General features: G+C 45.8%; 1 protein-coding gene across 3 annotated transcripts in view; it reads left to right on the plus strand.

Annotated features, from left to right (window-relative positions):
• Window positions 1-4,806, plus strand: part of GPR156 (G protein-coupled receptor 156) — a 123,505-nt gene extending 118,699 nt beyond the window's left edge. For all 3 annotated transcript variants that reach the window (XM_002813242.5, XM_054551432.2, XM_054551433.2), the window contains one exon: window positions 1,907-4,806. In XM_002813242.5, coding sequence (XP_002813288.4) covers window positions 1,907-3,256 — 1,350 coding nt within the window. In that variant the 3' untranslated portion in view covers window positions 3,257-4,806. The remainder of the gene's footprint in view (window positions 1-1,906) is intronic.
• The last annotated feature ends 16,815 nt before the right edge of the window (window positions 4,807-21,621 follow it).

Here is a 21,621-nt window from a genome sequence, read left to right on the forward strand (position 1 = left end):
GTAGACTCAACCAGGGTGAAACTAGCAATACCAACTATCAGAAAAATCACCTTCCCACTTCTACAAGGGGAGCAGTGCATCTGCTTGGAGAGTTGCTAGTCAGAATATTGGACTGTTTTGCTTAAGCTACTGCTCCCTTAAAGGATCATTTCTAGGCAACTCTCCCCTGTAAACCTGAGATGAAACCACAGATTCACTCTATAACTAGTAGTCCTAGTTAGCTGTTATGGACTGGTATAACTAGGCAATTTGTATTGGTTATCCTAATACAGGGAACATCCTTTTGTTTCTAGGGCATAATAAATGGAGGTCCAAATGCTCATGCCCAGCTCCTAAAGATAATAGTAACAAAGAGGTAGCATTTTGGTGTTCAGAGAAGCACTTTCTAGAAAATTTGCTTACATTATTGCCTTCCCAGAACCCTTGACCCCATGTCATCTGCCCCAAGTCCAGACATTCCCTGTGAATATCTCCTCCCTGCTCTGCCTTTGAGGATCAGAAGTTTCCAGAGATGGACGCACAGTCTGAACTAGAGAATCAGCTGCTGCACCGCAGAAAGATGTCTGGGCTTCAGTCGCTCCCTGCAACCCACTGCCAACACTGCTACTCCTACTTCATGCCCCACAATCTCGCAGTTAGGACAGGCACACCTCTGCAGCTCTCACCTGCCAGCCCTCTCTGGCACAACTTGTTTACCAGCTAACATCCACGCAGCAAGTAGGCAGGTCAGTAGCAGAACTGCCCGCCCCAGCCTCCTTCATCTCCTGGGCTCCATTCTAGGGCTGCTGAATCAAGCTAGCAGGGGCTTAGGCCCAACAGTCCTTTCATTTCTTTGTGCTTCTTCAATAGTTCTGATGCTTGCACTCCTTTAGGTCAGTGGTTCCCAACATTTTTGGCACCAGGGACCAGTTCCGTGGAAGACAGTTTTTCCACAGACAGTGGTGGGGGGATGGTTTCGGGATGAAACTGTTTCACATCAGATCATCAGACATTAGCTTCTCATAAGGAGCGTGCAGCCTAGACCCCTCACATGTGCAGTTCACAATAGGTTTTGCGCTCCTGTGAGAATCTAATGTCTCAGCTGATCTGACAGAAGCTCAGGTGGTAATGCTTCCTCACCTACCGCTCACCTCCTGCTGTGCGGCCTGGTTCCTAACAGTCCATGGACCAGTACCAGCCCATGGCCCAGGAGTTGGGGACCCCTACTTTAGGTGAAATCAACAGCTGATATTGCCACATGGTAGCTTTGGCCACTCACTCCCAGAGGTCCAGCCTAGGGAGGTGATAACACCAACCTGAGATTCTCTTTGGCCCCTCTCAGCTCCCATCTTATTTGATTGTCACAGGAATCTCCACCCTTCTCCTTGTTCTTCCGATTTTCTAGGCTGTTTAGTAAGAGGCAAAATACTTGTTCCCCTACTTCTTCATCCCCTGGAGATATGCTTCACATTTATCTAAATTTTTGCAAAAGTGTGATAAACTCCAAGTGGGACCATTCCAAACATTATTCAGCTCATACCTACGGAGTGACCTGACCCTCTCAGTTCTGGGAAAGGTGAGAGGGCACTGCAGTGGCCAGCAGGCACTCAGACTGGGCCTCCTTGCTCTTCATAAGCAATGCCGCACAGTGTGGGGATGTAAGGAGAAGACCAAGATAATGACAATAAATCATGGTTGGCCTTTATTGAGCACCATTTATGTCAGTTATTGTGCTAAGCACTTTACATGCATCAACTCATTTCACTGGAGGGAGGTACCTCCTTAGAACCTGAGGTCACCAGCCAATACATTGGAAGAACTGAGATTTCAGCCAAGGTTCTTCGAAAGCTACACCTTCTCCACCATGGTGGGCACTATGGAACCCTCAGCGGCATCTTTTGTTGATGGTTTTGCTTTTATTTTACAGAAAAATGCTGTGATTGAAAGCCTGCAGGAACAAGTAAACAACGCCAAAGAGAAGATTGTGAGGCTGATGTCAGCTGAGTGTACCTATGACCTCCCAGAGGGGGCTGCCCCACCTGCCTCTTCCCCGAGCAAGGACGTCCAGGTGGTAGCCTCGGTCCACACCCTGGCAGCTTCTCAGGGGCCTTCGGGTCGCCTCTCTGACTTTCAGAATGATCCTGGCATGGCTGCCCGGGATTCCCAGTGCACTTCAGGGCCCTCCTCATATGCACAAAGCCTTGAGGGGCCTGGGAAGGACTCCAGCTTCTCCCCAGGGAAGGAGGAGAAGACATCTGACTCGAAAGACTTTTCTGATCATTTAGACTCAGGTTGTAGCCAGAAGCCATGGACTGAGCAAAGCCTGGGTCCAGAAAGAGAAGACCAAGTCCCCATGGACCCCAGCCAGAGTATCCTAGCAGATAGAGGAGGCTCAGATCCCCAGAGACAGAGGCATCTGGAGAACTCAGAGGAGCCCCCAGAGCGGCGGTCACGGGTCAGTTCAGTAATCAGGGAGAAACTTCAGGAGGTCTTACAAGATCTGGGCCTGGGCCCTGAGGCTTCCGTCTCCACCGCCCCCTCTTGTCACCAGCAAACCTGGAAGAACAGTGCTGCCTTCAGTCCCCAAAAGATGCCCCTCTCCAAGGAGCTGGGCTTTAGCCCTTACATGGTGAGGAGAAGGCGGGCAGCTCAGCGGGCCCGCTCACACTTTCCTGGCTCTGCACCCTCATCTGTGGGGCATCGGGCAAACAGGACTGTTCCTGGGGCACACAGCAGGCTACATGTACAGAATGGGGACAGCCCCAGCCTGGCCCCACAATCTACTGATTCCAGAGTACGAAGACCTTCCAGGAAGCCTTCATCACCTTCAGATCCTCAAGACAGACCAGATACCCTGGAGGGCAGCAAACAAAGCCAGACAGAGCCCAAGGTGGCTAGAGGGAGCAAAGCAGCCTTTCTTCCCCAGCCTTCTGGTTCTGGCCAGGCCCCAAGTCCTGCTGCCCCATGCCTCTCCAAAACCTCACCTGACTTGCCTGAACAGTGGCAGCTGTGGCCCCCAGTGCCCTCAGGCTGTCCCTCCCTGTCTTCTCAACACAGCTATTTTGACACTGAGTCCAGCAGCTCAGATGAGTTCTTCTGCCGCTGCCACCGGCCCTACTGTGAAATCTGCTTCCAGAGCTCTTCTGACTCTAGTGACAGTGGCACATCAGACACTGACCCTGAGCCTACTGGGGGGCTGGCTTCCTGGGAAAAGCTATGGGCCCGCTCCAAGCCTATTGTGAACTTCAAAGATGACTTGAAACCCACGCTGGTGTGAAAAGCAACAGAGCTGGTCTAGACACAGAGGTCAGTCCAGGAGAAGCTGTACCAAGGCCCACAGGAGGAGAGCCAATTTCTGGTCTTTGGCGAACAGATTAGTGCCCTGCATTTGACCAGCCCATACCATGTTTCAGCTAGGCTCACTGTGTTACTTTGAGCACTTCTTGATCTATAAAAAGAGGGGCATTGCCTGTCTTGTTACTACCTCGCAGCCTTACTATAAAAGACTCCAGTTGAGTGACTATGAAAGATACTGACTCCTTGGATAAAAGGTGCTGAATGAACACATAGGATTTTCTGTCCAGGTCAGCCTACATTCTATAAAACTCAATATATTCAGATGGATGGCTGAATGGACAGACAGATGGAGAGATGCATGGGAAATTTCTGCAGAACTTGAGGTGTGGACTGTGACCCATCAAACTGGCCTTTTGGTGGACAGACCTACCAGGAAGATAAGTCTCCTACATCCTTGGGCCTCCCACTCCTGGAAGGCAGCGGTTTTATTTCTGCTGAATGTTGTGAACAGCACCTCCCTAGATTCTAGCTTCTGGCCAGACCCAGCTCAGAGCCACCGCTACACCACTATTTCTTGTTTGTGTCTTTCCACCATTATGGCACTTTACCCTCCTCTCTGAGACAGATCTCTATGCACCCACAGGCTTCCCAGATCTCTCCCCTGGGATCAGATGTACCTGAGGTCCTGACTGTCCCCATTGTCCCCTTGTCCTGTGGCTCATCCTCTTGATTCACCCAGTGATGCAGTTTTGTACTAGGGGGAGGCACACACCGGCAATTTCTGTTGGGGTATGGGAGAACCTGTTGGTCAAGGGTGCTTTTGGTTCCATTGGGGTTACATGACTACCAACAGACACATAAACCTGGAAACCAAATGGAGAAATAAAAAGGAAGACATGAGGGACACGAAGACAGGAAAGAAAACAGGATTTGAATATTTCACTTGAGTCTAGCATAGTACTTGGCAATATCATATTTTTGTGATTCCTTTTGATAACCTGTGAAGCAGACACTCTCATTTTTACAAACAGGGATTATGAGGCTTAGAGAAATGAGGTAGTTTCCCCCAATGTCACACTGCTGGACAGAGATGTATGCACAGCTCCTGGGACTCAAGTAGGTGGGTTTTCCCGGGGACACATGGCTTCACTTGTTCTTCTGGGAATGGCAGGTGATGCTTGGCAGACGAGACAACAAAGCAAGGCTCATGTGTAAGAAAGCTGGGATGTGCTCCCCTGTAGTCCAGAATAATAGACCTGGGTCCTCGCCTTAGGAAACGGGCCTCCATTTCCTCACTGCCACAGGCCACACTGGCACCTCCCAAGGGAGATGGGGAGCTGGTGAAGGATGAGTGCCAGGAACTCAGCCACCACCAGACCCACAGGGAGAGCACACGTGGGTCCACTGTGCTTATTGCTGAGCTGGCTGGCATGTCCAGGCTGTCCCCTGCCCCGAGTCCTGTGTGTACATCTGTGGGTGTGCACGTTTGCATGAAGGAGTTCAGGCCTTATTAAATATGCTCAGAGGGAGGCATTTGGCTCTAAATGTATCATCAATTTATCATGGAATCCTGGGGGCTGCTGACACCCCTGGACTCTCCAGGCACTAAACCATGAGGCCCTCCTGGAAGCACAGCTTCTATCATCTACTTTTAAATAGGAATTTCCTAATTTATTCTGTGCATGGGTTTGCAGTTTCTTCTTGTGCTGTGTGTGTGCTGTCCAAGTGGTACCATAATAAAAGAGAAATGACTCCCGAGAGGAGCCTTTTCAGAAACTAATCTGGGGCTGGCCAGGAGGGGCCCGGAGAAGGCTGACCCACGCAAAGAATGGGAACCAGAGAAGCCATCAGAGATGCTGCTGGGTCCCAGGGTACCTTCTACCAAAGTTCCATTTGAACAGATTCTTCTGTGCTCTCCCTAAGAAGCCTCTTATCCCAGAAACACTCCCTCAGTGGACGGAGGAAACCCTGGAGACCCTGGACTCTTCCTGCCCCTGGGGGTCCTGTGGTGGGCTCCCCCTCCTGCAGCTCCCTTCCTCCCAGCATGCCACCACTAGCAGCCCACCATTCATTCATGTAGACTCTAAATCTGGCAATCCTTCTAGCCTTCTCACTCTGTCTGCTTCTAGACCTTTAGTCCCACCATCCCAGCCCCTCTACATCTCCATCCTTCTGTTTAGAATTTTTTTTCCCACTTTGTGCCCTTGTGAATTACGCATCCTTCAAGGCTCAGGTGGAGCATACAATCTTTCTTCAGCCTTTCCCAGCCATCCCCAAAGAAAGTTGATTGATTCCCTAGTTAAATAAGGAAGGATGGGCTGGACGCAGTGGCTCACGTCTGTAATCCCAGCACTTTGGGAGGCCGAGGCGGCTGGATGACGAGGTCAGGATTTCAAGACCAGCCTGGCCAACATGGTGAAACCCCGTCTCTACTAAAAATACAAAAATTAGCTGGGCGTGGTGGCACATGCCTGTAATCCCAGCTACTCAGGAGCCTGAGACAGGAAAATTGCTTGAACCTGGAGACAGAAGTTGTACTAAGCCTCGATGGTGCCACTGCACTCAAGCCTGGGTGACAGAGCAAGACTCCGTTTCGAGAAGAAAGAGAGAGAGAAAAAAAAAAGAAAGAGAGAAAGAAGGATGGCTCTCTTAGGGTCTGTATTTTGGACTCAACTATATAGAGGCTTCTGTTATCCATTTGACCTAGAATGACTTTGTAACCTTGCCAGACCTGATTGAAATTTATCATTTTGTTCAAAAGCAATGTGCAAACACCGTAACTGTGCTCAACAAAATGTTGCCACCAAATGTATCATTTACTCTGTGCATCACCCCTACCCTTCCCCACCTCCTTTCCTAAATCTTTTACCTAAGATCAGCTAATCCAGTGATGAAATCCTTAAAGGGCTGAATGTGCCATGGCTTTTGGCATGCTCTTGGTTGTTCTGCTCTTGAAGAAAGGGCAGTAAATTGTGCAAAGGAATCCTGGAGAAGTAAACATTGCCTCTGCTGCTGTCATCTGAGCTATACATGTCTCTGTTGGTCCTAAGGCATAGCATGGAGCCAGGCCTGATTCTAACCCCAGCATATGTCCTCTGCTGTTGAAAATCTTGGAATTTCAACATTTGGATTCCATCCTGATCTCAATGTCTTTCCCTGTCCTGGTCTGCCACAAACCCTCTTTCCTTAAAGGATTAACTTGGCCTTCCTAGAGTTCATAGAGCAGAAAAAATCATCAGAGGCAGAAGGCCTGTTTTTAAAGAATGATATTACTTTGAAAGAGGAAAAGAGAAAGTCAATGCAAGTTCTATAAAATCTCTTCTGTATCTATGTTTATCGTATTGTCTTTACATGTGTCTCCTCCACAGATTCCAAGCTCCTGAAAGCATTGAGTATGTATTCTCCATCTTTGTTCTCTTCTAGAGTAGCCATTAGAGATCTTTGCACAAAGTATACACCCAACAAATGCTAGACGGGTGGATTTCTGGGTAGATAAATGGGTGAAACAAAGGAAGAAAAAGCTTCTGTTTTGGGGCCAGAGCGGAGGAGCAGGAGGAAAAACACGCATCTGGTTCCACTGCCTTCTGGTGAGTTAACAGCATGAAACTACATCACCTACAGACCCAAGAGTCACTGAATTCTGAAAATGACAGTACTTTAAGTTTGTTGGGAGGTTGGGGAACAGGGCAATGAAGTTTATGGAAGAGAAGTGCAAAGTTCTTGATAAAGTTCTTGTCTTAAAGACGTTTTCTTTGCAGGCTTGTTAATGAGTAACAAGTAGTATTAGCAGAAAGACCTGTTTGTCTCTATCACCAACAGCTTCCTGAGTCCCCTTTCTCAGAACTCCAAACAAAACAGTTTCTCTATTCCCTCTGGCCACTGCACTTTTCCCAGTAACACAATCTGGGCTCTGTTAAGGAAGGGTTTATTTATTTATTTATTTATATTTTTATTTTTTGAGATGGAGTCTCACTCTGTTGCCTTGGCTGGAGTGCAGTGGCACGGTCTCAGCTCACTGCAACCTCCGCCTTCTGGGTTCAAGCAATTCTCCTGCCTCAGCCTCCCGAGTAGCTGGGATTACAGGCACCTGCCACCACACCTGGCTGATTTTTGTATTTTTAATAAAGACACGGTTTCACCATGTTGGCCACTCTGGTCTCAAACTCCTGACTTTGTGATCTGCCTGCCTCGGCCTCCCAAGAGGGAGGGTTTAATGCAGACAGTGGTGTTTAGGAGGCTGAAAGCAGGAGAGAGCTTATCACTTTGCCCTCAGAGTTTGCTTTCCCTATCCCTGGCACCCCCTCTGATGTCTTGCTACTTGAAACATTCTTGACCTTAGCATTCCCCAATCAAACCACATTTGAATAAGAGAATATCTTGAGATGTTTTGTTCACCACTTAAGTCACAAGAAGATAGGAAATGCCAATGTCACAAATCAAAACCTGTTGTGAACTTGAAAAGGTGTGTGTCAAGGTTTCCCAAGACACACTAGGCTCAGAGAATAAGTGCCTGGGAGACACCTGGGAAAGGTCTGTGGGTGACTAAGAAGAAAGCAAAAGGCTAGGAGATAAAAAGGGAAGATGGACAAGAAATTCAGGCAGGGTCCCATGGCTCACACCTATAATCCCAGTGCCTTGGAAGGACAAGGCAGGAGGATTGCTTGAGCCCAGGAGTCCAAGACCAGCCTGGGTAACAGAGTGAGAACCTGTCTCTACAAAAAATAAAAAATTAGCTGTGTGTGGTGGCTCATGCCTGTGGTCCCAGCTACTTGGAAGGCTGAGGCAGGAGGATCTCTTGAGCCTGGGAAGTTGAGACTGCAGTGAGTTATGATTGTGACACCGCACTTCAGCCTGGGTGACTCAGTGAGACTTCAACTCAACAACAAAGAGGAAGAGAAAGAGGAAGAGGAAGAAGAAGAGAAGAGGAAGAAGAAGAAGAGAAGAAAAGAAGAGAAGAGGAAGAAGAAGTCCAAACAACAGAGAGAGAGAGAAGAGAGATGTGGTGAAGGAGGAAGCCAGTCAAAGAACAAAAGGCATCCTATGTGGACAGTTTGTGGCAATTGCCTCTCACATAAATAAATGTACTGACTCCAGTTCTAAGTTGAGAGGTGAGGCTTGCTTCTGCGAAGAATGGCAGAGATATCCTTGCAGAGTCCTTTCTTTAGGGCATGTGTGACTGTTTGTCCATTTCTCCACTTTTCCCATTAAGACTGTGAGCTCTTTGAGCTTAGAACTTATTATAATTATCTTGGAATCCAGTACCTAGCACTGTGCCTGGCACATGGTCAATGCCCAGCAAATGCTTGTCAAAAGAAAAATCAATCAAGGGAGGAAGAATGGCCACACCAGAACTGTCTTAAGGGGCACCCCAGGGAAGCACAGCTCACAAAAGTTCAAGTGGGAAGCCAGGCTTAGGTATCTCTTCAGCTTATGTGATGGATGGCAGTGTTGCTGCTTCACCTAAATTTAAATCCCCCGTGATAACATCTTGAACCGTTTGTGGAAAGAAGGCATTTTAGATGGGCTCTCTTCATTAATTTTTATACAATAATTTTCTATCCCCACTGCGATGCCTGGGCTTTAAGTCACCTGCATGACCATGTTGCTTTCAGCAAGTTCAGAACCTCTTTATGGCTCAAAGGCTCCCAACTACCACCTGGGGTAACAACACCTACCTCATGAGGTTGTTATGAGGGCTAAATGAATTAATATTTGTAAAATGGTTTGAACTGTGCCTGGCATGCAGCAAGTTTCATGTTTGTTGAATAAAAATAAGTAGATAAAAAGTCTTAGAAAGGAAAACACAGATTTATATGCAGAAATCCTCTTTATGTTTTCTTGTGTTACACCAAAAGTCCTCATCTTGGTCTTCAATTTGTTCCTGAGGGAAGAGATCTGGAAAAGCAAGGATAGCCTTTTGGCTTAGCCCACTTGTGGGGAAACAGAATTTTCTGCCTGAACCCATCTGAGCCAGGTGCATTTACTATAGGGAGCACATCCACCTGCAGAACTCAAATATCAGGGTGAGGCCAGAAGGAAAGGTGTAGTTGGAAAGCCAGGAAATTCGATTTTTTTTTTAACATGGAGCCAAGAGACACTAATTTCCTTAGTAGAAATATTATGCACTTTGGCTGGGTGCAGTGGCTCATGCCTGTAATGCCAGCAATTTGAGAGGCCGAAGAGGGTGGATCACCTCAGGTCAGGAGTTTGAGACCAGTCTGGCCAATATGGTGAAACCCTGTCTCCACTAAAAATACAAAAATTAGCCAGGCGTGGTGGCTTGTGCCTGTAATCCCTGCTACTCAGGAGGCTGAGGCAGGAGAATCACTTAAACCCAGGAGGTGGAGTTTGCAGAGAGCTGAGATCGCACCACTGCACTCCAGCCTAGGTGACAGAGCAAGACTCTGTCTCAAAAAAACAAAAACAGACAGAAAAAGAAATATTGTGCACTTTGTAATAGAAGAAAATATATGTAAGATATCTGCTATGCACCACTTAATACTCATCTTATTTAATATTTATAACCACCTAGCAAAGTAGTTATTGACTGTGTTTCACAGATGAGAAAACTTTAACCGGGAGAGGTTAGGTCACTTGCCAAAAATCACACAACTGGTTAGAGGCAGAGACTGAGTTTGCACTGAAATTTGATTTCATTCCAAAGCCTTTTGTGGACTCCCTAAAGCTGGTTACAGAGCATGTGCTACAGGCATGCTACCAGAAGACAGAAGGAATTTCAACCCAGCAGGGCAGGGACCCAGCCTGAGGTTTTCTTAGGACACCAAGGTTTCCTTAGGAAAAGCAAGCTGGTCTGGTTCTGTAAGCATATTGCAAAACTCTCCATTGCTGAGTCATTCCATCAGCGTCCTGGAGGCTGGAAGGGAGCTCCCTAAAGCTACCTGGTCCTCCTCAGTTTCAGAAAGCTTAATGCCAAATACAGGTGATACTGACAGCAAGCAGTCTCCCTGTTTAAAAAGACCACAGTCAGTCCTGCAAACTGAAAAACTTTTCTCAAGGATTGTGCTTTGTAAGTGGCACAAAAAGATGATTCTGGGCAAGAGACCCAGAAGACCCTGTGACAAATGGAAACAGTGCCACTCTCAGATCTTCTACTGAGCTGAGGGAAGAGCCACAGAATCTCTTTTTATTTATTTATTTATTATTTTATTTTTATTTTTATTTTTATTTTTTTGGAGATGGAGTCTCACTCTGTCACCTAGGCTGGAGTGCAGTGGCGCAATCTTGGCTCACTGCAACCTCCGCCTCTCAGGTTCAAGTGATTCTCCTGCCTCAGCCTCCCAAGTAGCTGGGATTACAGGTGCCCACCACCACGCCCAGCTAATTTTTGTATTTTTAGTAGAGATGGGGTTTCGCCATGTTGGCCAGACTGGTCTTGAACTCCTTAACTCAGGTGATCCACCCGCCTTGGCCTCCCAAAGTGCTGGGATTACAGGCGTGAGCCACTGAGCCCGGCCCACAATCCCTTTTCAATTCAAACCCACTTTGCTAGAAAAATCTTCATTCCTCCCTACTTCCTGCAGGATGAAATCTCACCTTGGTTTGGGGCTTGAAATCTCATTTTCCCCACTAGACTGTGAGCTCTTTGAGCCTAGAACTTGTTATAATTATCTTGGAATCCCCCACACCTAGCACTGTGCCTGGCACATGATCAGTGCCCAGCAAATGCTTGTCAAAAGAAGAATTAATCAAGGGAGGAAGACTGGTCTCACCTGAACTGTCTTAAGGGGGACCCCAGTAAGGCACATCTCACCCTCCCACTAAACTTACCTAAAACTCTCCTTGTTCCTGCCAGCTGGGTTTGCTGCCTGTATCTGGGGGCATACCTAGGCCCAGATCAGGCTCAACACTTTTGTTCACACCAGCCGCTTTCTCCTTCATTCTAACTACCCCAACCTGAAGTAGCTTTTCCTCTTTCTGACCAGTTCCAGCTGTCCTCAGATTTATTAGGCAATAAATCGCATACTCCTGATATGCCCCCTGACAGCAATTCTACTGTTGTCTTGGGCTGTTCTATAAATCCTTTAGTGTTAAGGTTTCACACGCTCAAATCTTACCTGTTCAAATAGATTATCAGATACTGGAGGGCAAGTGCCCTGTATAATCTATCACTGCATTTTCACACTAGCCTCTGCAGTGCCTGACACCTAGGTGTCAACCAACATGTCTAGGTTTATTTTGAAGATGGGCCAACTCTCTCTTTGCTCCCATCTTTCTGTTTTTACCAAGAGTGTCCTGAACAGACAAAAAGTAATTTGGTAGCAATTTTCTGTCAGAACATATTTGAAATTTAACATTTCTGAGAATCTCTGCTGTCTCATTGGAAATGAAGGAAACAAACATTTGCTGAGGGCCCACTATGTGCCAGGCACTGTGATAGGAGCTTACATATACAGCTAGAAGAAATTGAGCCAACAAGACCCGAGGAGGAAGGTTCCTGTCTCAGCCCATTTTCTGCTGCTATAACACAATACCACAGACTGGGAAATTTACACAGAACAGAAGTGTATTTCTCACAGTTCCAGAGGCTGGGAACTCCAAGATCAAGGTGCTGGCTGGTTCAGTTGCCTGGTGAGGGCTGCGTCCTCCAGAGAGGAGGGACATCGAGTCCTCACATGGTGGAAGGCAGAAGGGTCAATCAGACAAATGCTATATGAAGCCTCTTTTGTAAGGGTCTTAGTCCCATTCAGCTGGGAGAAGCCCTCATGACCTAATCACCTCTTAAAGACCTAAATCACCTCTTAATAGTATCACCTGAATTTTGGGGCGGTCACATTCAAACCATAACAATCCCTGAAACCCTGGACCCAATGTCTCCAATATCCTCAAAAAACAAAAATAACAAAACACTTTTCTGGATGGTTTCTATCCATGAACAGCTGCAGAAAGCTGATGGGGACCAAAAAAAGAGGGAAACCAGCTTAATTAATCCTGCTGCTCCCACCATAAAATATAGTAAAAATTGGAAGCGGGATACAGATCTGTCAACACATTCTTCTGATGTCACAAGTAGGCACTTTTACACTCAGGACAAGGAGGCCATACCAATGGAATGCAGCCTGGTGCCTTATTTCCAGCAGTTATACTCATCACTCCAGAACTGCGGGTGTCCCATGACTGGGCCAGGGTGGCCTGGGCCTTGCGGTCAGGAGCCACTGCTGTCAATCCACATCCTAAAAGGATTTCTTCTCTCTCAGGTGCTGCCTGTGGATCCCGGGATATACCCCGTCAAGGTAGGTTTTTAACATTAGCCTTTTTTAAGTTCCCAAGATGCTTTTAATGAGTGGCCAGAGTTTTTGCCTATGAGCTTTGTTTCTGACCTCCTGGGATGCCAGAATGAAGATTCTGGGTCCTGTGCATCACCCCATCCCCAAGCCTTGATCAACCCTGGCCTGAGGCAACCCCACTCCTCCCTAAACATAGCCTCCAGGCATCAAGGAAGGCAATGGATTACTAACATTCTGCTCCTCTATACTCCTTCCTGTTCCCCTCCTTTATCTGAAGTGCAGACCCCTCCTCTCCAGGAGCCTTTTCCTGCACACCCTCAGTCCCCTGCACCTTCCCTCTTGGCAACAGTTATGACCCAGCACCTGGCCAGCATACACTCACCTACCACCTGGTGGTGGAATACAGCCACTCACATGGTCATGCTTTGTCTCCTCCCAGAAATCACAGACTCCTTGGAGACAAGAACCATTCCTTGTACCTCTTTTTGCTTTAACAGTGATGAGCATGGAATGCTGTGCACACAATAGACATAAGAGATGCTTAAATATTGACGGGAGGAAGAGAGGGAAGGAAACAAGGAAGGATAAATTCTTATTCAACATCTCTCATGAAGCTTGTGGTGAAACAATGAACAAGTAAATGAAAGATAAAATAGTTTCCAGAGAGTGGTATGTGTAATTTAAAAATTAATAAATCAGCGTAAGGAGATGGGCAATGGATGAATAAATAAATGAATGCATGAACTTATCAAATTTCTGGTAAATGCAAACAACACAAATATTTAAGTTATGCCCACCCAGGATTTTTCCCACCAGATGTATAGAGCTAGAGGGAGCCACTAAATGTTTAAATTAGTTTGTGAGGGCTGTCATAACAAAATACCACAGACTGGGTGGTTTAAACAACAGAAATTTACTGTCTTACAGTTCAGGAGGCTAGAATTCTGATATCAAACTGTCAGCAGTGTTGGTTCCTTCTAAGGATTGAGGGAAGTATTTGTTCCAGTTCTCTCTTCTTGGCTTGTAGATGTCCATCTCTTCCCTGTCTTTTCTTTTTTGAGATGGAGTCTTGCTCTGTCGCCCAGGCTGGAGTGCGACAGTTGACACCAGGCTGGAGCTCCAGCTCCATTTCAATCAGACAAATGCTATATGAACCTCATAGTGGTGCAATCTCAGCTCACTGCAAGCTCCACCTCCTGGGTTCATGCCATTCTCATGCCTCAGCCTCCCGAGTAGCTGGGATTACAGGTGCACACCACCACGACTGGCTAATTTTTTTGTATTTTTAGTAGAGACGGGGTTTCACCATGTTAGCCAGGATGGTCTCGATCTCCTGACCTTGTGATCCACCTGCCTCAGCCTCCCAACGTGCTGGGATTACAGGCATGAACCACCACGCCCAGCCTCTTCCCTGTCTTTTTACATCGTCTCCCCTCTATTTGTGTCTCTGTATTCAAATTTCCCCTTTTTTTAAGAATATCAGTCATATTGGATTAGGGCTCTGATATGACTTGGCTCTGTTTCCCCACTCGAATCTCATCCCCAATTTTAATCCCCATAATCCCCATGTGTTGAGGGAGGGACCTGGTGGGAGGTGATTGGATCATGGTGGTGGATTCCCCCATGCTGTTCTCATGATAGTGAGTGAGTTCTCATGAGATTGATGGTTTTATAAGTGTTTGACAGTTCCTCCTTCAGATTCGCTTTCTCTCTCACACACACACCTGCTGCCATGTAAGACATGCCTGCTTCCTCTTCTGCCATGACTGTAAGTTTCCTGAGGCCTCCCCAACCATGTAGAACTGTGAGTCAATTAAACCTCCTTTGTTTATAAATTGCCTAGTCTCAGGTATTTCTTTAAAGTAGTGTGAGACTGGACTAATACAGTAAATTGGGACCAGGAGTGGGGCACTGCTATAAAGATAACCTGAAAATGTAGAAGCAACTTTGGAACTAAGTAACAGGCAGAAGTTGGAACAGTTTGGAGGACTCAGATTAAGGCAGGAAGATGTGGGAAAGTTTGGAACTTCCTAGAGATTTGTTGAATGACTTTGACCAAAATGCTGATAATGATGTGGACAATGAAGTCCAGGCTGAGGTGGTCTCAGATGGTTATGAGAAACTTCTTGGGAACTGGAGCAAAGGTCACTCTTGCTATGCTTTAGCAAAGAGACTGGCAGCATTTTGCCCCTGTGCTAGAGATCTGTGGAACTTTGAATTTAAGAGAGATGATCTGAAATTGGAACATATGTTTAAAAGAAAACCAGAGCATGAAAGTTTGGAAATTTTGCAGCCTGACGATGCGATAGAAAAGAAAACCCATTTTCTGAGAAGTTCAAGCCAGCTGCAGAAATTTGCATATATAATGAGGAAGCAAATATTAATTACCAAGACAATGGGGAAAATGTCTCCAGGGCATGTCAGAGACCTCTGCACCAGCCCCTCTCATCACAGGCCCAGAGGCCTAGGAGGAAGAAATGGTTTTGTGGGCCTGGCCCAGGGCCCTGCTGCTTTGTGGAGCCTTGGGACTTGGTGCCCTGCATCCCAGCCACTCCAGCTCCAGCTGTGGCTAAAAAGGGCCAAGGTACAGCTCAGGCTGTGGCTTCAGAGGGTGCAAGCCGCAAGCCTTGGCTTCCACATAGTGTTGGGTCTGTGGGTGCATGGAAGTCAATAATTAAGGCTTGGGAACCTCTGCTTAGATTTCAGAGGATTTAGAGAAATGCCTGGATGTCCAGGCAGAAGTTTGCTGCAGGGGCAGAGCCCTCATGGAGAACCTCTGCTAGGGCAGTGCAAAAGAGAAATGTGGGGTTGGAGCCCCCACAGAGTCCCCACTGGGGCATTGCCTGGTGGAACTGTGAGAAGAGGGACATGGTCCTCCAGATCCCAGAATGGTAGGTCTACCGACAGCTTGCACCATGTGCCTGGAAAAGCTACAGGCACTCAATACCAGCCATGAAAGCCGCCAGGCTGGGGGGCTGTACTCTGCAAAGCTAGCCCATGAAGGAGCTGCCCAAGGCCATGGAAGCCCACTCCTTGCATTAGCATATCCCAGATGTGAGACATGGAATTAAAGGTGATCATTTTGAAGCTTTACGATTTAATGGCTGCCCCACTGTGTTTTGGACTTGCATGGGGCCTGTAGCCCCTTTGTTTTAGCCCATTTCTCCCACTGGGGATGGGAGCATTTATTCAATGCCTGTACTCCCATTGTATCTAAGCGGTAACTAACTTGCTTTTGATTTTACAGGTTCATAGGCAGAAGGGACTTGCCTCGTCTCAGATGAGACTTTGGACTTGGACTTTTGGGTTAATGCCAGAATGAGTTAAGACTTTGGCGGACTGTTGGGAAGGCATGATTGGTTTTGAAATGTAAAAAGCACATGAGATTTGGAAGAGACCAGGGGCAGAATGATATGGTTTGGCTCTGTGTCCCCACCCAAACCTCATCTTGAGTTGTAATCCCCATAATCCCCATGTGCTGAGGTAGGGACCTGGTAGCAGGTGATTGGATCATGGGAGCTGTTTCCCCTGTGCTGTTCTTGTGAAAGTGAGTGAGTTCTCAAGAGATCTGGTTGTTTTTATAAGTGTTTGACAGTTTCTCCTTTAGATTCTCTCTCTCTCTCTCTGTCACTCTCTCTTGCCTGCTGCCATGTAAGACATGCCTGTTTCCCCTTCTGCCATGATTGTAAGTTTCCTGAGGGCTCCCCAGCCATGCAGAACTGTGAATCACTTAAACCTCCTTTGTTTATAAATTACCCAGTTTGGGGTATTGTTTATAGCAGTGTGAGAATGGACTAATACAGAACCACACTAATGACCTACTTTAACTTGATTATCTCTGTAAAGACCCTGTCTCCAAGTGAAGTCATGTTCTGAGGTACTGGGGATTAAGACATCAACATACGAATTTTTGGAGGGGCATAATTCAACCCGTAGCAGTATCCAAAGTTTTCACCTTTCTATCATGATCCACAGATTATTCAGGGTTTTTCACTTAAAGATTCCTTTACTCAGTTCCTTGAGGGCAGGAACTCTGTTGTTGTTCACTCCTATGTTTTAAATAATAGTGACTGGTACATGGAAGATGCTTCATCCATGTCACATTGAATTCATTTTTGTCCAAGAAAACTCAGGGCAGAGGGTGAAGTCATTTAACCCAGGAGGCTAAGAAAGGTTCATAGCCTGCAGCAATTCCTGGAACTCTCTGAGTCAAAGGAAATTATGTTTCCATGACACAGAATCTGACTCTGGATTTCTTAATTAGGGGTATTTGCATGATGAGAGGAGACTTGTTTCTGAATAATCATTGCCCTCCTCCTCCCAAATTAATGGCCATTGCTTCTGACATCTGAATTATCTCTACAACAACTACATGAGTCAGAGAGAGGAGGTTTGGCTCTCAGGAAGGAAATGAAAGGAAAGAGGGAAGCCTCTTAAGATGTACTGGAGAAAAGGTGACCTCACAGCTCAACCTCTCAGTTACCAAATGCAACAGAAACAACAAAATAGCTTTCAACTGAAGGTCTTCTCACCTCAGACTATGTTGCCAGTTCCCTTCTAGCAGCTCAGTAAAAGTACCCACAGTCCCACACCAGCTGGGCCCCCTGCCCTCAGTCCCTGGACCAACTGTGAGCAGCTCAGCACCCAACCACCTTGAGAGAAGCCTCCCTGGGTGTGAGAGCTATGGGCTGTCACCACCGTGCTGACATACATATTTGAAACGCTGAGGTCCACCATGTGCTGTTATTGCCTCCTAAAGACTTCAGATACAATGTCTCAATCTAGCTATCCTGAATTCTCTAAAGGAGGTATTCAGAAACACCTGACCTGCTTCCCATGTCATCTTACATCACAAAAATATTGAACAAAGATCTCAGCAAAGGCTTTATCAGAGTTGGCAATATTCTTGAGATCTACCTGATAAGTGAATTAGGAATGAGAAATTTGGCCAGGCACGGTGGCTCATCCCTGTAATTCCAGCACTTCGGAAGAGAGAGGCAGATGGATTGCTTGAGCTCAGAAATTCCAGAGCAGCCTGGACGACATGGCAAAATCCTGTATCTACAAAAAATAAGCTGGGCATAGGGGTGCACGCCTGTAGTCCCAGCTACTCAGGAGGCTGAGGTGGGAGAATAACTTGAGCCCAGGAGGCGGAGGTTGCAGTGAGCAGAGATCGCACCACTGCACTCCAGCATGGGTGACATAGTGAGACCCTGTCTCAAAAAACAAAAACAAACAAACAATGAGAAGTTAGCCAGGCATGCAGGCTCACATCTATAATCCCAGCTACTTAGAAGGCAGAGTTATGAGGATCACCTGAGGCCAGGAGTTTGAGACCATCCTAAGCAACATAACAAGACCCTGTCTCAAAAAAAAAAATGTTATATAGTTAAGCAGGAAAAGGTTCCCATGCTTTCTTTTCTACCAGCTGGCAGCTGGCATCAGGTGTCCATCAGATTGAGCACCGAGCAGCCTGTCCAGTCCTCCAGATTAGGCACCAACCAAAACCCTACCAATTATTTTTAAAAGATGACTCACAAATTGAGGCACATCAACCAGAATTCTAGACAATAAGAAAAATGAAGAGGACCTTTGTCTCACACTGCTGTAAAAAGGCTGCTGAAGAACCACAATGCAAATGAAAATGGTTAAGAGCAATTAAGGGCCTTTAATAGTGTCTCTGAGGGAAAGACAGACAGATGGCCAAGACCAAATCCTTGAACTACAGCTTCCTAAGGGAGCACCAGGAGACGACTCTTGCAGCAAATGCACACTGCTTATGATGACAGGATTTGAGACCTTTGCTCCAGGAAGTTGGGCTGGACTAGGTGAGAGCTGGGAGGATGTTGTTTGCCCCCTTGTCCTAAGACTTAGGTTCATGTTTCTCAAATGAGGAAAGTATTTTCAGGGATCTACAAGATTTTTCTGAGAAGTTTGGGAAATTTGGATTTTATTTTAATGATAACAGAAAAATACGTCTTGGCTTGTTCTGAATCATCTGTATGACTGCCTTAGAACAAACTCCATGAAATTTCAGTGCCTGAGATTGTGTTTGAGAATGTTTTCCCAACAAATGAAGCTCAAATGACGTCAAAGCCTGCTGTTTAAGTGACAATTTTGAAATGATTTTGAATGTAAGAAAGTGGTGGGAGAATTGAATCATCACATGGCAAGTGGTAAATGTGAAAGACTGTCTTTTCCAAAAATGAGCACAGCAATATTCCTGGTCCTATATACTCTTCCAGAATCTTGTCACTATCCCATCCAGAAATGACATCTATATTTCTTCCCCTTCGACCTGCATGAGCCTTTGTGATTGCCTCAACAAATCACGTGATAGAAGTGATGCCTCATGACTCTTCAGGCTTGGTTTTTAAAAAGATAGGGTGGCCGAGTGCTGTGGCTTACGCCTGTAATCCCACCACTTTGGGAGGCCAAGGCGGGCGGATCACAAGGTCAAGAGATGAAGACCATCTGGCCAGCATGGTGAAACCCCATCTCTACTAAAAATATAAAAAAATTAGCCAGGCGTGGGGGCGCACACCTGTAGTCCCAGCTACTCGGGAGGCTGAGGCAGGAGAATTGCTTGTACCCGGGAGGCGGAGGTTGCAGTGGGCCAAGATCGCACCACTGCACTCCAGCCTGGTGACAGAGTGAGACTCCGCCAAAAAAAAAAAAAAAGAAAGATAGGGCTTCTGCCTGACTTTCTCTAATAGAGAAGTGTTCTGGCTGGAAGACCCAGGTAAGGTCCCAGACAACAGCCAGTGTCAACTGCCAAGCATGTGAGAGAGCAAGCTTTTAAATCATGGGTTGGCAGATTTTGAACTGAGGGCCAAATCTAGCTTGCTGACTGTTTTTATAAGTAAAGTTTTATTGGACTACAGCTATGTCCATTTACTTGTCTATGGCTGCTCTTGCACTACAATGGCAGAATGTATTAACAACGGAGACTGCACGGCCCACAAAGCTGAAAATCATTTACTATATGGTCCTTTACAGAAAATGTTTGCTGACCTCTGCATGAGATGATTTCAGCCTCTAGTATTTGAGCCACCCCAGGTAAGGTCTAGTGGAGAAGAGATAAGCTATCCCTAGCAAGCTCTGCCCAAATCATTTAGACTTGAGAGAAACATGTTGTTTTAAGCCATTCGGCTTTGGGGTGGCTTGTTTCATAGCAGTCAAGATAGTTTTATAAGTACACTGAACTCAAGAGAACCTGGACATTGCTGGCAATTTTGTATTCAGATTCCATTACTTAAAGCTTATCTTTGTATATATCAACTTGCAACAGCTCATTAGCAGCAAGTGTAGTAGGTAATCACAATAAAGGGTTTCTCTCTTCCCAATTCTAACAAGAATTAGAGTAGATGCCCCTTTAATTCATATTTCAGCAATACCACAATATTACTTTTATCTCCAAGAAAAGATAATTTTACATTATTATCTAGTAATGCCTCATTAAAATTGGCCTCCAAGAATTGCTTACTGGCAATATTATGGCTAAATATGTGGCCTGATTATCCTGCAGTATCAAACAAAGCTTTGATGTTACTAGTAACATTTTCTATAACATATGTGTGCAGTTATTCTTTGCATTAAAATAATTGGAGCCAAAATGCAAACACAAATTAAATGTAGAAACCAGACCCAAAACTATTTCTTTTATTAAATGCCTTTGGAAGTTTTGTTTTAGCAAAACATTGTCTCTCACACTAAACTTAATAATACAAGATTTTGTGGATTTTTAGGTTTAATTTGGTAATTTTATTTTATAATTGCCTAAGCTTAAGTGGAGCTATAAGCTTAGCATTTTATATCTACTTTTACACGTATGTGTATGTGTATGTAACATCAGAATACTCAGTAGAGCATGTCTATAACATATAATTTTTTTCCTTTAAAAGAGGCCTGTATAAGACACAAAAGGACAAATATGATTCCATTTATATGTTACCTAGAATTCAGAGAGACGGAAAGTAGAATAGCAGTTACCAGGGAGTGGGGGGAGAGTGGAATGGAGAGTTAGTGTTTAATGGGTATGGAATCTCAATATGGGATGATGGAAAAAGTTCTAGAAATGGATAGTGGTGATGATTGTACAACAATGTAAATCTACTTATTACCACTGAACTTTACACTTAAAAATGCTTCAAAAGGGCCAGGTGCAATGGCTCATGCCTATAAGCCCAGCACTTTGAGAGGTGAAGTTGGTAAGACCCTTGGGCCCAGGAATTTGAGACCATCCTGGGCAACATAGGGAAACCCTGTCTCTACAAAAATAAAAAATTAGCTGATTGTGGTCCCAGCTACTCAGGAGGCTGAGGCAGGAGGATCACCTGAGCCCAGGAGGTGGAGGCGGCAGTGAGCTATGATTGTATCACTGCACTCCAACCTGGGTGACAGAGCGAGAACTTGTCTCAAAAAAAAACTTAAAATGCTAAATTTTATGACATGTGTATTTTACCACATTTTTTTAAAAAAGAGGATTGTATATAATCCGAATATGAGAAATCCCAGAATAGGGCTAAGAGCAGCTGGCGGTTTTTCTAAAACTCTTTCTTTTGGGTCTAGCTGCTTAATCTGAACCTTTTGAGGTTTTAACACTCAGATGGTGAAAAGAGCCCCTTTGGAAAAGGGAACCAAATAATTAGTGCCTAGGGAAAAGCCATCCCTCATTTAGACTCGGAGCAGTGTCAGCCTCAGCCACCCACACCTAGACTTTTGGTAAGGGGCCCCTATACAGTCTCTTGCATGAGAGGGAGGAAGGGATTCCAAAGAGAAGCCAGGAGATTCTGAAAGGAGGGATCCTCCACCTGGTAGCCCAAACACTGAACATCTCTTGGCAGCTCGGAAACTTCAGCCTTCTTATATCTTCATTGTGGTTTTGTTCCATCCCTGAGTAACACTGGAGGAAGGTACTGTGCCAACAGGAAGTGGGGAGGCACAGTGAAGGAAGTGGGGTACTCAGAAGGGAGATTGGAGGTACGCATTGGAAAAAAAAAAAACCACAGCACCTTTTTATTTCCATTTTACTGACAAAGAAACTGACCCCAGAGAGATCAGCTAACTTGCCTAAATTGTCACACAGAGCTAGGCACTG

The sequence above is a fragment of the Pongo abelii genome, chromosome 2 (assembly GCF_028885655.2).
Source record: "Pongo abelii isolate AG06213 chromosome 2, NHGRI_mPonAbe1-v2.0_pri, whole genome shotgun sequence".
Classification (NCBI taxonomy): domain Eukaryota; kingdom Metazoa; phylum Chordata; class Mammalia; order Primates; family Hominidae; genus Pongo; species Pongo abelii.